The sequence below is a fragment of the Echinops telfairi genome, unplaced genomic scaffold, assembly GCF_000313985.2.
Source record: "Echinops telfairi isolate 266 unplaced genomic scaffold, ASM31398v2 ScPeMD7_6080;HRSCAF=6971, whole genome shotgun sequence".
NCBI classification, from domain to species: domain Eukaryota; kingdom Metazoa; phylum Chordata; class Mammalia; order Afrosoricida; family Tenrecidae; genus Echinops; species Echinops telfairi.
This window is the reverse complement of record NW_022109980.1, coordinates 9835730-9852166: the sequence shown is the minus strand read 5'-3', so window position 1 is coordinate 9852166 and position 16437 is coordinate 9835730. Positions and strand designations below refer to the sequence as shown.

The 16437-nt window shown below is 41.2% G+C and overlaps 1 protein-coding gene across 7 annotated transcripts in view; it reads left to right on the top strand.

The window, feature by feature from the left end:
* Positions 1-16437, top strand: part of SMARCA1 (SWI/SNF related, matrix associated, actin dependent regulator of chromatin, subfamily a, member 1) — a 117553-nt gene that overhangs the window by 47082 nt on the left and 54034 nt on the right. For all 7 annotated transcript variants that reach the window (XM_045295853.1, XM_045295849.1, XM_045295848.1 and 4 more), the window contains 2 exons: positions 7004-7126; positions 13986-14118. In XM_045295853.1, the coding sequence (XP_045151788.1) occupies positions 7004-7126; positions 13986-14118 (256 nt within the window). The remainder of the gene's footprint in view (positions 1-7003; positions 7127-13985; positions 14119-16437) is intronic.

The window sequence follows — 16437 nt, the reverse complement described above, 5'->3', positions numbered from 1 at the left end:
GAGCATTACAGTGCCCACCACATCCTGGCCGCAGCTCTGGTTTTCATGTACACAGTGGCCTTCCTGACAGGCAGTTTGTGGTAAGGCGGGGAGAGCTGCGATGACTGGTTGGATGGTGGCCAACTGGAGGGAGGTAACGAGGGAGGAAACCTCAGCGGAGACCGGAATGAAAGGCAGCTGTGAAGGAAGAGGGAGCACGAAGAACACAAAAGGCTGAGCAGGAGAAGCAAACTGGCAGGAGAGCCTTGTTTGTGCCTCTTGCTGTTTTCCTCATTTCTCAGGAAGGACAGAAGAGGGAGACCGAGACAAAGGAGGACCTTTTTTTCTTTTCAGTATTTATTTATAGAGCACACTTCTGTGCCATGTCCCGTGCTAAGTACTAGAGAGACAGTGGTGAATAAGACAGACCTGGGTTATCTCCCTCTGACCCCCCTCCCCGCCCCACCTTGTAGAATTTCCATTCTAATGCAGAGGCAGACATTCAACAGATCCCAGTGTATGATGGCCTTATATGTGAGGTTAAGTGATTAACAAGTGCTCTAACATGGACTGGAAGATCAGAGAAAGGGCCTTAGTCCACAGTCATTTAAGCTGAGGTCACAGAGATGAGTAGCAATCAGCCAAATAAAGTATAGGAGAGAAAAGCCAGACAGAAGGCACCTTATGGTCTTGAGTTAGGAGAAGGGAATGATAGTGGACCAATTCCCTACACCTTATCCTGGCCTTGGCTTTGTAACACCATAAGGCATTCTTCTCTTGAACCACTGTAGAGTCAGATCATAGTCTTTATGAAGAAAACAAACCCGTGGAGTGTATTTTAACTCATGGCAACTTCCAGGTGTGAGTGCAGAACTTTTGGGGGCTGTAATTTTTATGGAGGAGTTCAGTAGTGAGTTATATGTTGGGCTGCTAACTGCAAGGTCAGCAATTTGAAACCATTAGCACTGGTGGTATAGTGCTGGCGCACTGCACTGTTAGCCCCAAGGTTTGAACCCACCAGCGAGTTTGTGGGAGGAAGGTGAAGCTGTCTTATTTCTGTAAAGATTTAAAATCTCAGAAACACTACGGGACAGTTGTAGTTTGTCTGATAGGGCTGCTGTGAGTTAGAATGAACTTGACTGGCAGGAAGGATTTTGTTGTTGTTTTGTGTTAGCTATTCCTAGGGAGGTTTTCTGCTCCTGTAAATATGTCCAGTATTGGATGTCCTTTGGGGCAGTTCTACTCTGCCCTATAACATCACTAGGAGTCAGAATCAACTTAGTGACAGTTTGCTTTGCTTTTAAATCTTTATGGGAATAATTCACCAGGCCATTCTTCCTTGGTGCCACAAACCTTAGAGCCCTGCTAGGTCATAGTAATGAGGTTGATAACCCTTTAGGGCCAAGGAAGAGCACTGGCATGCTTTCTAAGACAGGGAGGTGTGAGTGGTGAAATGATAATAAAAGCAGTTACATCTCTGGCCCATCCTTGTTATGTTCTTCCTGAATAGTAACTCATTATCCTTCTACATAGTCCTGGAGTGAGAGACATCCTATTCACCACTTGAGGATGCTAAGCCACTGAAGTTGAGTGATTTGCTCACAGTCATAACTTAGTAGAGTGTGATCAGGTTTGCATTCATTCTAGCTACTATGCAGGGAATGGAAGGTGTCTAGCCAGAGAAATTAAGCATGCAGCTCTTGAAATACCAGCTCAAGAGATGTTGGGGGCTTGTACTAGGGTGTTGAAGGCTGTGGAAGGAGAATTCGTTCTCTACACCTTCTCTGAGCCTTGACTGCTTCTCATTTCCATCTGAATTGCTTCTGTATTGTCTTAAGACATGTCTTGATCTTCCCTGTGCATATTTATCTGTGGGTTTACAAGGTAATCATACATTCTCCTTCTTGGCTCTTGCTATTAACTTGTCTCTTTTATTCTTTATCAGGAGCTGTGAACCTGGGTTCATCGATTGAGTAGTTTTTTTGGAGTCCAGAGTAGACAGATCCACAGAGTATGTTAATCATCTGCAGACCTTGCTTTTAATGATAATGTGATACAGATCCATTAGGTCACAGGTGGTGAGCATTTTTTCTGCCAAGGGCCATTTGGATACTTAAAAGATCAATTGGGGGCCATACTGGTCAAACATTTAAGTAATTCACCCTTAATCTTCTGACTGGAACTGCTTCTCTTTGGTGAGGCATGGGATGTTAGCTGGTATTGATAATTTCACAGGCCTTTTATGGCTTGAGGGCTGGATTATCCCCACCCTTGCTTTAAATGGATCTTTTCAAGGGATACCTAGCATTTTTTAAAACTTCTTACATCTTTTGAAAACCTACTAGGCCCCCCAAGTGAATAGAGCAATAATTATTCTTAGGTCAACAAACCTGTTGTAATACAAGGGGCCTTCAAAAAGTTTGTGGAGAACAGATGTTTACAAATACTTTTTTTTTCTTGTGGATTGGGTGGTTTCTAGAGTAGATCCTCAGTTTTCCATTCAGCAGTGTCCACACATTTGTTTCATGTCATCGATGGCAGTCACCACATCTTTATCTCACTCCCTTCCCTATGTTTTCTGTGCCATTCATCCTTTTCTTCCCTAACCCCTCTGAATGTTGTCCTTGGGTAAATGCTGCCCTTTTGATAGAAAACGGTTGCCCTATTGTAAGGTGTTCTTACCTCACTGATGTCATTGCTCCCCATAGAGCCTTGTCAATTGTTTGGCTAAAAATTGAGCCATGGGAGTGATAAGAGTTCAGTTCCAGGACTGGAGGGTAATTTAAGGGCCCTAGTCTTAAGGATTCCACTAGTCTCTATCCATCCAGTAAGCTGGACTTTTTTGCACAAACTTTTGAAGCCCCTTGCTACAGTTTTATACTTTATACATGTGACCAGGTTTTCAGTGTTTCCCCTCTGGCTCAATTATTCTTAGCCCAGGGAAGAGCATTTATCTATCATTCGGAACACTCTAGCACATGGTAATATTTTGTTACAGTATTCTTTGAGGGCCTGCATATTTTGCATTTTTGTTTTCTATTTTGTGACAAATCACCCCCATTTCCTCAGAATTCAGCACAAGGACACAACATTATTACTGATAATAAGATCTGGCGGTAGAGGGTTTTGTTTTATTGTTCCATAGGGGAAGACTTTGTTTTGCCCTAACCACTTGGTAGATAGCAGTACTTTATGTACCAATTCTTCCCACCAGCTAAGCTTTGACCTTGATGGAATTTAGTCATACCCAGGAGCTAACTTGCTCTTGTGACTTAAACGAGTTGTTATTTAATGCATTCAACGAGTTCTTCCCTGAAATGTTTGCGCTAGAAAAGGATATCTTAGCTGATGTTTCGGTTGTAGAATGAAAACAATCAACCTGCAGAGTATCTAACAGTTCAGTTGACTCTAAGACATGAAGCGAGAGCTTTGCTATATTCAAAACTGAAGAAAGCTACAGAACATTCTGACAGTTTTCTCCACTAATTTTTTTTTATAGCTAGATCAAATGTTTGACAAGCAGAAATCTGTCCATGATCTTTGTGAGTAATGTATTATTGTAGGCTACCTAGTGTAAAGTGGTCTCAGGAAAATGAGGTGAGCTGATTTTAGGTTAGTGTTTTCATTTTGTGTGCTGTCACATTTAATTCAGCATCCTATATTTCTCTGAAATGCTCCCTAAAATGCCATCTCAAAAAATTGACCAAAATTTTTTCCACTTCTCTGTGGAATATAGCTCTTAATCACAGATTGTTTAGGGTCTGACTAGAGATCCAAGGTAATAATTTCAAAGGCTCCTTTTGAAAGCTAACTTTTATGTATTGTGATTTCATTATACGTTTATGGGAACCATACCAAGACATAAAGTAGGAGTACCTGAGCTAGCTCTTAGATCCCTGTTGAGTATTATTAGTCTATAATGTTTTGACTTGATTCTTGGAGAGCACTTTAAACTCATTCCACAATGTATGAGAACCTCAGGAAAAAAATGGATGGTTACTTTTTTTAGAATGGTAAGCATTGAGATTTTAAAAATATCTTTGGTAGGAGGAGAAACAGGATTTTTAATCTGCTTCCAAAATTTGAGCAGCTATGAGCTTGAATAATTTCTAGGATTCAAATTATGGATGTAAGATTGCTGAAGCCATTGTGAAGTTTTACTCGGTTAGAAATATGACCAGTGGCTGTGGATGATCGTTTGCAGTGGATCCTAAAACCTAATGGTTTGATACAACTCCCGGCTTTGTTTGCAGTGTGGTGCTATGATGGTAAAGCCACTGAAAATTCTCGGAAGACTCTTTGCACGGATACATTTTCATTTCTTTGGGTAAATAGTAGTAGAATTGCTGTTATGCATGCCGTTCTAAAAGTGAATTTATCTATTACAAATATTGTTAGTCATGCTTATGCTCTACTTTGGTTTTTCGTCCATGCCTTCCTTTCCATTTTCATTTACCAACATCCTAGGCCAGGTGATGATACTACATTTCTCGATTATGAACGCTTAGCTGGTTCTCTCGCTTTCAGCTGCTTCCCTGCTTCGATACATTCTGTGCAAGACTTGGCAGGTGAAAATACACCTTTGACACCTTGCTCTCATTCAAAAAATCTGTGCTAACTTGCTGCTGCTTACTGTGCAGAATTAAGGGCTTTTAAATGTCTCCACCTGTCCATACTTCTTATCCCTTCTCAATTTAAACTCTATATGCTCCTTCCTGGACACACCTGCCTTCATATTTTTACTCCAGCTGAGCATACCGTTCCAGTATTCTCCATCTTGTTAAATCCTAGCATTTGTAGGAGCATTTGTAGGATACAGCGCAAAATTCCACATGAAGGACCCATCTACTACTTTTATGTGTTTATCAGTACTTAACGATAGTACTAAAACCATAAGTAGACCTTCTGCCACTACTTTTTAAGCTGATAGTGATGATGAAAAATGAATCTTTTTTTTTCATTATATCTTTTTTCTTGCACAGATGGTAAGTTTTGTAAGGGAAACTATTAGATATAATAGTTGCTTACAATATTTATTTTAAGTTACAATGCTATAGTTTCCAATTCTATGAAATATATATTACAATTAGAAAAATATATTAATGATAATTGTAGTAAAATCATGACTTTCCAACACCCTGAAAAAGAAGTCATTTATGATAGGTGTGAATTTCAAATGATGGAAGGTTGACTGTCAACTCTTTTATTTTCATGCTTAAGTAGAATACTTTAAAGAGGAGTGATGTTAAGTTGAAGATACATGGAAACAATTAGTCCACTGGACTAATGGGCTCTCTCAAGCACCAGTGTCCACAACCCCGAGATCAGAAGAACTAGATGGTGCCCAGCTACCACTGGCAACTGTTCTGAAAGGGATCGCATTAGTATGTCCTGGAGAGAATGGTGAAAAATATGTGGAGCAAAGATCAAAATCATAAAAGAGACCAAGGTTACTGGCAGAACCTTTAAGACTACATGGACCCTTCAGCCACTACATTTTAAGTTGTCTGGTATTGATGATGGATTGTCTGGTATGGATAGACCAAAGGACCCTTTGTCACCTTTTAGGCCCAGAACTAAGCTCACTTCTGTGGCTCAGTTTTCAAACAATAACACTAGGTAGGCACACACATCTGAGATCAAAAGGGGGAGCATTTGCCCAAGGAAAATGTTCAGATGGGTTCGGGAAAAAGGAGATACAGAAATGGGAAATCTAGAGAGGAAATGGGATGAGTGATGATACTTGGTGGGAATTGTAATCAATGATAACAAACAAAGTGTGTATAGTAGTTGAATGTAAAACTCTTCTGCCCTATAAGCTTTCACCCAATTCTCAATCATAAAGTTCAAAAATGTACTGTTATATACATACCCTCTTAAATGCATATGGTGCACTGTAGTTGTAGGTGCATCTAGAGATGACAACAGGTGTTGGGTGGAATGAATTTGTTTTCCCCTCCATACAAGGAATGCTGTATAATACTGCTGGGCCTTATTGCTTATATATGTTAGTTGTGAGCTGGTGGTATATAGTGAGTTAAATGTTGTGCCACTAACGGCAAGGTCAGCTATTCAAAACCACAGGAGAAAGATGACGCTTTCTGTTCCAGAAAGAGTGATAGCCTCAGAAATCCACTCTCCTCTAGAGTCAGTAGGAGTTAGAACTGATGCAAAGGCAGTGAACTTGTGTTTGTGACACACGGAGACCTTTAGGGGCTACAATTTTAAGATCCAAGCAGACTGCTTACCTGGAGAGTCGAGCTTCTATTCTCTGTTTTTAATGAAGAAATCCTTTATTTTTCAGTTGTCAATACAGCTGAAGCGTGACACTCATTCCACAGGGCCACTGCTGCCGCAACCTTTTTGTCTGACTGCTGCTCCAGTTCCTGCTGTTGGCATACTTGGCCACGCCCTTGCTCCTTGCATTCTCTCCTTCCTTAGCAATATTGTTATGATTTGGCTTCTTCATGATCCTGTCACTTCTTTCAGAATTTCCTTTTCCATATGAAGTTGATGTCTCTGTATGTCTCAGCAGGCAGTAAAAACCCTTCTTTCTTTCTGCATGTTGAGCTGATCAGAGATTTGGATGTAATCTTGAGGTGCATTGCCACTTCTCTTGTCTATATTTCTGGGTGGATACAGAAGATACAGGTCTTTATTTCTTTTTACTGCCATTTTCTGCTTCTTTCTGCTAATCTTTACATTTTATTGTCAGGGGATAAGGATATTTTGTTCAGTTATCACTATGCATTACAATGCTACAGGGATGCATTTTGTTTCACAGTATGATCAAATCTCAAATACAATGGAGTATTTATTAATGAGGGTTAATCCTATAATACTATACTGCACAATTAAGAATAGGCTTTATCATGGTGATGTCATGCCAGCAGAAATGTGGAGCGAACCATGTGTCGTTCTTGGTGTTTGCAGTTGAAACGATTGAAGATTGCTATGTGTATATACACCCTGACGAATGGCATGTTCTCAACAGCATAGTCATAGCTTCTCTATTGATTTATAGGTCCCAAAGAATCCTGATCTCCCCAGTGCAACTCTGGCTCAAAGAGAGGAGCAAACAAAGATTGATGGTGCTGACCCGCTTACGGCAGAAGAGACTGACGAAAGGGAAAAACTTCTCACACAAGTAATGTATTTTTACTGGCGAAAGTAGTCTGGTTCACCATTAGGAAAGGATACAATATAGATGACAATTTCCCTTAACATTTTTTAAATTGTGGTAAAAATATAGGCAACTAAGTAAAAATGTATCGCTACTAAGATTGTGGTTCATATATGTCCAAACAAAGCATGGATGGCTGCAGACACATTCTCTCAGTAATATACTTGTCTTAGATGCCTTAGGGTGCTGCCCCCGCCAAAGGGGCCCAATGAAAACAGTGGCTTCCAGGGCGATATGCTGGGCTAGTGAAATTTAAGGAAGAGAGGTCAGCTCCGGAGGCTTTGGCAGGTCTTGCTGGTTGGCTTGTTACCCGAAGGGGTCACCTTGATAGAGTTTTCTCAGAGGACACAGGGTTATGGTGAGTGCTTACTATGAAAAAAGTTCAAGAAGGTACATTGGAGAGGAGAAGGCCGGGAAAGTTGTGTGGAGGATTTTTCTGTTTCCCATCATGAAAATGCACCTGCTTACCCAGGAGCCTGGTATTGTAATGGGTGACGTGTGGGGTTGCTACCGTCAGGGTCAGCAGTTCCAAACTACCAGCTGTTCCATGGGAGAAAGGTTAGGCTGTGTGCTCAGTTGGGTTCTCTAGAGAAGCAAAATCTGATGTGCATGTGCATTGTGTTTAGAAAGACATTTATATCAAGAAATGGCTCACAACATTGTAGACCTAGGTAAGTCCAGTCCACTTCAAGTCAGGCTTCTCTTGACTCATGGAAGCTGATGAACAGGAAGTAGGATGAGGAAGCAGTGACAGCAGGGGGCACAGATTGGAGATTGAAGAAGTTTGAAGTCGGCCACTGACTGCTTCTGGGCATTCCCCCTTTGGAACTAACCCCTCTAAACCCAGAGAGCAGAGAGTTTTAGAGACGGGAAGCAAAAATGTGAGTGGGTCACTAGGGGTGGTGATACTGAGCAGTGCCAGTCCGGCTCCCACCCATTGGTTCCTGGACCCATGTATCCTGGCTATTGGAGAAACAACACCAGATACTGGCCACTGGTTTAGTGCATAGACAGTCTCCTAGAAATTGTTGTTCCAACCATGCAAAGGTGTTGACACATAGCTGGCACCATAATTGTGTCTTTAGAGATCATTCTATCAAGCCAGCTATCTTGGGATGATTGGGAACATGGTAAGATCAGAGAATTCCATGACCATAGGCCCACCGTCATACTTCACTTGCTGTGAAGTGAGCCCCTTGATCTGAGGTGATGCTGTACGGGATACCGTGTCAGTGGGTGAGACATTCTGTTAAGTCCACGAATGATAGTTTTGGCAGAAGCACCGTATGCTCAGAAAGCAAATCCCTATCTAGAGTAAGTGCCTATTCCAATACAAACAAAATAACAAAATGCTGCTCTTTTCATGAAGGAAGTGGTCCTATGTAATCAACCTGCCACCAGGTTGCTGGCTAATTCCCTCCACCCCCAGCGGAGGAATGGTCCCATATTTTGGACTCAGTGTTGGTCTCTGCTGCTGGCAGATTGGGCAGTAGGCAGTAGCAGTAGCAATCTTGGTGAGTGCAAGTCCATGTTGCTGAGCCCGCACAAAATCTCCATCCCTGGCACTACGGCCCTTTGTTTCTGTGCCCATTGGGCAAGGAAAGAGAGGCTGGGGGATGATGATGACTGGTTTCCACAGGAGCCCAACCTGTTAATCAAGTGGTAGCTAGCCTGATGATAGTGCCTAGAGGACGTGGCCTTTTGTGTATGAGTGAGAGACACTGGGAACTGCTTTGTTTCTGCCCTTTGCCTCCCTGCTTGCTGGTACTCTGTGCCTGCCTCCAGGGGTGGCCCCATTTGAATCACCTTAGCCTAGGGCTGTCAGTGCCCTTCCATGTTTCCACAGACCTTGGATCTACATGGCTTTGTACCCACTGGCCTGTGATCTCCCTACTTCCCGCTTCAATTTCAGCAGTATAATCCTGCACTATGTGAGTCTGAAGAGGATCCTTGGCTAGCGTCGAACCTATGGACTTGAGTTAAACTGGGCTGGGGTACCTTCTCGTTGGAAATTGGCTTCTTAATATAAGGTTTTCTTGTACATAGATGAGTAGTCCTGGTTTGTTTCTCTGGAGAACATAACCTAACACAGGCAGTCTGCCCCATAAAAATTTGCAGCCTTGGACGCCCAAAGAGGGGCAGTTCTACCTTGTCCTGTAGGATCACTATGAGCTGGAATTGATTGAATGGCACTGTTTTTGTTTAGTTTTTTTTTTGTTTTGGTGGGGGCGTTACTTTTGGAGGTGTGCAAGTACTGTCTAACGAGAATGTTATTTGGAAGCCTTGTTCCATCCACTCTGCAGCCCTGAGTTTGCTCCTTCAGACTTTTTTGTTCCCCCAAACTTAAAAAAACATGTAAAAGGAGGCTCAAACTGCTGTTTTGACATGGTATAAACCAAAGGGTTCCAAATTCTTCGAGGAAGTGTTAGCAAAATGAGAGCCCTGCCTTCAGAAGTGTGCAGAGCTAGCTTCTCATTTTTATATGTTTACTTAGTAAATATTTCCGTGATTCTGTAGGAAAGTTACTCATTGGACTGGTCCCCACAAATTCAGCAGTTCTAAACCACCAGCTGCACTGCAGGAGAAAGTAAGTTTTCTGCTCTCCTAAAGATGTGCAGTCTTGGAAACTCACAGAGGCAGTTCATTCGATGGCAATGAGTTTGATTTCTGGTTGTGCCTCTTCCAGGGCAGACTTGAATGTGCGTGTGGAAGTTTGTGGTACTTTCAATATTCTTTGCCAGCACCATAATTCAAATGCATACATTCTTCTTCCTTCTTCAATGTCCAACTTTGATATGCATATGAGGCCATTGGCTTGGGTCACGCACACCTTAGTCCTTCAAGTACCATCCAACATCCTTTTTCAACACTCTGAAGAGGTCTTGTGGAGCAGATTTACCCAATGCAATGTGTCATTCGATTGCTTGACTTTTGCCTCCATGAGCATTGACTGTGGATTCAAGCAAGATGAAATCTTTGACAACTTCAGTCTTTTCTCCCTTTATCCCCTATTGGTCCAGTTGTGAAGATTTTGGTTTTCTTTACATTGAATTGTAATCCAGATCAAAGGCTGGAATATTTGATCTTCAAAAGCAAGGACTTGCAACCCTCATTGTTTTTCAACCAGCAAGGTTGTTTCATCTGCATGCTGCAGGTTATGAATAAGCCTTCCTCCAATCCCGAGGACACATTCTCCTTCATATAGTCCATCTTCTTGCTCAGCATAGAGACGTGTTTCCTATTTCTTTTCAAATGTTACAAACCAACAATAGGCATTCACTTTAAAAAAGAAAAACTCATTGTCATGCTGTCATTGAGTAGATTGCCTGCCTCAGAGTAGCCATGTGGGCTGGAGGACCGAGTAGAGCTGATCCTGTGGGTTTCTGAGGCTGTACATCCTGATGGGGACTGAACAGTCTCGTCTTTCACCTGTGCAGCAGCTCGTGAGCTTGACTTGCCGTCCTTGTGGCTAGCGACTCAAAAATGAACTCGCAGCACACCGCTAGAACTCCTGGCTCCTAACTAGTTTTGGACATTTCACATTTTATTACTGTTAGCTTAAATTGCCTTCTGAAATGATCATTTACTGATCTTTTACTAGGGAGCCCTGGTCGTGTAAATCGTGAGTTACATGTTCAGCTGCTAAGTACAAAGTCTAGTTCAAAACCACCTGTCACTCTGCAGAAGAAATCTGAGGCTTTCTGCTTCCCAAAAGATTAGTCTCAGAAACCCACAGAAGCCGTTTTACTCTGTCCGATTGGGTCGCCAGGAGTCAGAGCTAACTCGACAGCAGTGAGTTTGGCTTTTGAGTTAGATCTTTTACATGGTGACTCATTTTGAAATTTCTCCAAACGTCTTTGGACCTTTTACGGAAAAACCTTTAATATGGCTAAGAGAGATGTCTGAACCTTTCCTCTATGATTTTGTATAGTAAGAACTGTTGTTGCTGTTATTGAGTCAATTCAGACTCATGCCCACCCCTTGTGCTACAGAGTCGAACACTCCATAGAGTTTTCATGGCTGGAGTCATGCTGACCTAGTAGCTATGCGTTGGGCTGCTAAACCACCAGGTCAGCAGTTCCAAACTGCCAGTCACTCCGAGGGATAAAGACAAGGTTTTCTACTTCCATAAAGAATTACAGACTCAGAAACCCACAGGGGCCATTCTACCTTGCCGTAGAGGAGAGAATTATGAGTCAGCATCAACTCGATGGCAATGAGCGAATTTCATCTTTATGGAAGCAGAGCTCTAGGCCTGTCTTGTGTGGTGCTAGCAGTTGGATTCCAGTGGCCAATTTTGAAGTTAGTAGGCTAGTGGTAGGCTCTCTTGTGTTACTGAGGGACCTATACTTAAAAACTGATAGTTATTAAGTAGAGAGTGTTTCAATTTGAGCAAGCTATTGATGTCTTCATGCCATTGTTGCTTTGAGATTTGAGTGTCATGCTTCCAAAATGCACAGTAAAAGATAACATTTTAGCATAAAAGACCCTCACACAATAGTAGAAAATGTTTATTGCAGAACACGAATTGCTCGCAAGATTTACTCATTCAACACTTTTTTTTTGGTAGCACTAGGACTATACCACATTAATTATTTAGATACAGTCTTTGGTATTAATATGTTATTTATTATATAAGGCTTTTCATTGTTATGTGTAATTTTGTTGAATGAATTTTTAAAAATTACCTTCACAATATTTTGAGCCAAATGCCTGGAAGTCATAAAGTTTAATTTGTAATATAATTACAGTTGGCTGAATATTATGACTAACCACAAAATAAAAGAAAAACTTTTAAATATTTATGTTTTATTTTTAAAATGTATTTCCCGAACACAAAATGTTACTATCTTCGAATGCTACTGAGCTCGGAGTATATTGTGAAGGTAGTGTATTGTGAATAGAGGAGGGTAAGTCCAAAAGTTCTGCTATGGAATCATCATTAGGTGCTGTTGAGTTGGTTCCAATTCAGTAACCTTATATAACATACAACAGAGCAAAACACTGCCTGGTGCAGTGCCACTGTCACAATTTTTGCCCTATTTGAGCATATTGTTGCAACCTGGGTCAATCCCTCTCCTCGGTGGTCTTCCTCTTTTTCCCCAACCCTCTCTCTACCTTCACCAAGCATAATGTGCTTTTCCAGCAACTGCCCTTTCCGGACAAGAAGTCCCACCATCCTGCATGCTGGCTTTACTTCCTCCGTGACAGAATTGTTCGTTCTTCTGGCACCATCCATTGCCCAGCTTTCACGTGCCATTGAAAGTACCATGGCCTGGGGCAGGTGCACCGTAGTCTTCAAATGGACATCCTTGATGCTTATCACTTTAAAAGAGGTGTTTTGCAGCAGCTGTGCTAAATTATGCTGTCCTTTCCTTGACTGCTGCTTTGCTGAGCATGGATTGTGGATCCAGTGAAACCCTTGCCAACTTCAATCTCAGCTCTGTTTATCACAGTGTTTTATATTGGTCCAGTTGTAAAGGTTTATTGTTTTCTTTACATTGAGCTGTAATCCATACTGGAAGCCTGTAGTCTTTGATCTGCAAGAGCTTCAGGTCCTCCTATCCTCGCTTTTCAGCAAGCAAGGCTGTGTCCTCTGCATATTGCAGGTGGTGAGTGAGCCTTCCTCCAACCTGATGCCAAGTTCGTCTTCTTATAGTTCAGCTTCTTGGATTATTTACTCAGTATACAGATTGAATAAGTATGGTCAAAGGATAAAGCCTCAACACACATTTTTCCGGAATCATACAAACCTTTATTAAACAAAAATACAAATTGCTTCTCGACATCTCCTTCATTTAGGTCTCTATACTTCTGCAGCCAGTGTTTCCATCTTGCTAACCCTTAACCCTAAAGAATTCTGCTCTTTGATTTACACTGTGTCCAAATGGCAGTTTTGGTATCCTCTATGAATTCAAATCATGCCTTTTCGAGTTTAAAGAACAAGAAAAAAGTCAGAAGGGTGAGATCAGGGATATAAGGTGGATGGAATAAGGCTTCCCAGCATCATCCTTAAAAACACAGCTCTTCAAAGAATGAGAAAATGCAGTCATGATGGGAAAAATTTCCTCAATATAACTTCCCTGGTCTTTTCCTCACCAATGCAATTTTCAGTTTTCTTAAAACTTCTTTCTTCTAAGTCCTTGTGATGATCCTCTGTGTGTCCTCTGAGATAATCTATCAAGATTGCTCCCATGGAATGCCCCCTCCAAGAAAAACCAGTTGTCATAAGCATCTGACCATTCCACCTTAAACTTAACTGGTCTAGTAGACCCCCTCACAAGCCATTTTTTATTTGACCTTGCTATCTGGATTTATGATTTATGTGCTCATGTGGAACTTGTATGTGGATCAAGAGGCATTTGTGCAAACAGCACAAGAGAATATTTCATGGTTTAAAATCAAGAAAGGTGTGCAGTGGGGTTGTATCATCGCACCATGCTTACTCAATTTGTATGCTGAGCAAATTATTGGAGGAGCTGGATTATATCAAGAATTCAGCATCAGAATTTCAGGAAAGGCTTTGTGCATCTAGTACTGGGATAGTGGGCCTCTGTAAAATATGGGATGAAAAAAATCACACAATATCTTCAAACTATAAATCAGTGTTGAGTACTTGTTGAGAAATACATTTTCCACAGGGTAGAGACACCATTATTTCTATAACAATTCTTACTCGACTTCTGATTCTGACAAAAAATCTGGGATTTAATGAATGTTTCAAATCTTTAAACAGTTTTCAATGTACAATTGTGTAGGAGCAAACAGAACAAAGATTTAATTTATTCATTTCACTTCAGTTGGTGTTTACTTTTGTTCACAGGGATTCACAAACTGGACAAAGCGAGATTTTAACCAGTTTATTAAGGCAAATGAGAAGTATGGAAGAGATGACATTGATAATATAGCTCAAGAAGTGGAGGGCAAGTCCCCGGAGGAGGTGATGGAATATTCAGGTTTGTTGATACTTTGAAGCACGGTAGTTTTTTCAGCCATATTCATTTATTTGGTGCCTATTGTACCATTGCACAGCAATCTTTTAAACTTCTATGAATAGAATTTAGGTGCAAGTATAAATGTATACTCTTTTCTATAAAGAAATTATAAGATTATCACAGACATGGACTTCCTCTATCTCTAGTAGTTAGCTAATAGAGCCTAGTACAGCGGTATTACCTGAAATAATAAGGGTGGCTTTTGGATGGAAGAGCACTGAAAAAAGTAATTTTTAAATTTTCCTACCTGTAATAATGATGTGGGGGTAGCATCTGACCTCCTCTAAGAGGAGAGGGAGCAAATCAAACTCCTCAGGCCAAGGCTGATTCCTATGAGGTGGGAATATACCTCCAACATACCTCCACCCTCCAATCTTCTTTACCAGTTCTAACACCAGCCATTTATCTACTGCCCTGTACTTCTCTGCTGGGTTCAATACTTTGTAGTCACCACATAGAACTCATGGATAATACTCACAATCATGAGGTTTATTGGGAAGTTAACAGGTTCCAAATCAGGATCACATATGCTCAAGACATAGTTCTTCTAGACAATCCCTTTTCTCAGCTTTGCTGGCAGACACATCTTCTCCATGCCTCCACCCCTTGGTCATGTGGACCCTTGGTTTCCGCTCTATTTGGACAGGTATTACAAAGCTGGTTTAGCACTGTCTACAAATTCATTTTCAGTCCAAAGGAGACTTCACTCTGGCATAGCCTTAGGCTGTAGTTCCATTCTTCAGCAAACATAGTTCCCTGATGAAATGCCTGCAGGCACTCCTCTTCCTGGAAGGCACACAGCTTAATATGCTTCATGGATCAGGAAGCCTGCTAATCTGCCGTCTCGTGCTTTCGGTCCTGCAGCCTCTGCTACTACTGCTTCTCCATCACTTCACTGTTACTTCTACAGGACCACGGCCCTGTCTCTTGGATCAAAGAGGTTCAGTGCAGGGCTCTTGCCATCTAAAGGATGTGTTCTCCTGCCATTTCTTTCTTGATAGTCCTGATTTCCCCTTCCTGCTCTGAGATGCCTCAATTTATACCCAGTGCGGCAGCAAAATTAATCAATCCCCAATTTTTACAATCACAATTGGCCTTATTACTCATGATGGACTCATAATCCTCCTATTAGCACCTTCTCTTACTCATATCCATCCTGAAAAAATCATTTAGTGGGAGATAGAGGCTATGGCTAGAAGAGCCATATCAAGTAATTCATTGCACCATACCAACTTGGGAAATTAGCTCTCTTATAGTCCAGCTCTCAGGTTCAGTGGATTGAATTAGTGCATTTCTAGGTTTCCCACGAAGTAGAGAGTTTTCTGCCAGACTCATTTAGAGCCCCATATACTAGGGTGCTTCAAAAACCTCATGGAAAATGGACTGAAAAGGTGATGGAATTTTCCCACAATCTTTTTGAAGTCCCCTTATATGTAACACCAGGCTTCAGAAAAGCAAGTTCAACAAAAATAGAGAACTAAGTCTAGCGAGTTTTCTGTGTGTCGAACAAAGGAAGCTACTGCCTCAAATTCTGTTTGAATATCAGCTTTTGGGAATTTAGAGCATAGAAACCCACAGAAACAATATACTGTGAAATGGACTATCTGCTCGCATCCCCTGCTACCTGCTCCTGTTTGTTTATCTTAACAAGTGAAATTCCATGTTTTCATAATGAAAAAAGAGCAGGAAAGAGATATTACAATCCTACTAAATAAACCAAAGATCAATGCTGATTGGGAGCAGCCTTTAATTTATTTCACCTGCTAGTGCTTGAAGAAATCCAGGTTTAATTAGAGAGGGAGACTTAAAAAAAAACTTGAAAGGGCTTCTGTTGATAACGAATGACTTTAGAGGTTGCTTGTATTGTTTATTTCATATAATATAGCATCAACTGTGTGAATCTTCTTTCCCTCGATAGTGCTCCTGCACTATCCTGCACTACTTTTAAGGTTAATAATCTAAGTTGAGGTTATTTGGGGACTTAAAGAGAGACTGAATAAGTGGAAGAGACATGTTAAGAGCCAGAAGATGAATATAAAGAAGGTATCAGGATGGGTGGAAAGATTTTCTGAAGTGGAACTTCCTTTTTTTTTTGAAATCATTTTATTAGGGGCTCATACAACTCTTATCACAATCCATACACAAATCAATTATGTAAAGCGCATTTGCACATTCATTGTCCTCATCATTCTCAAAACATTTTCTCTCCACTTAAAACCCCGGCATTAGGTCCTTATTTTTCCCCTCCCTTCCCCTCCCCCCTCCCTCATGAGCCCTTGA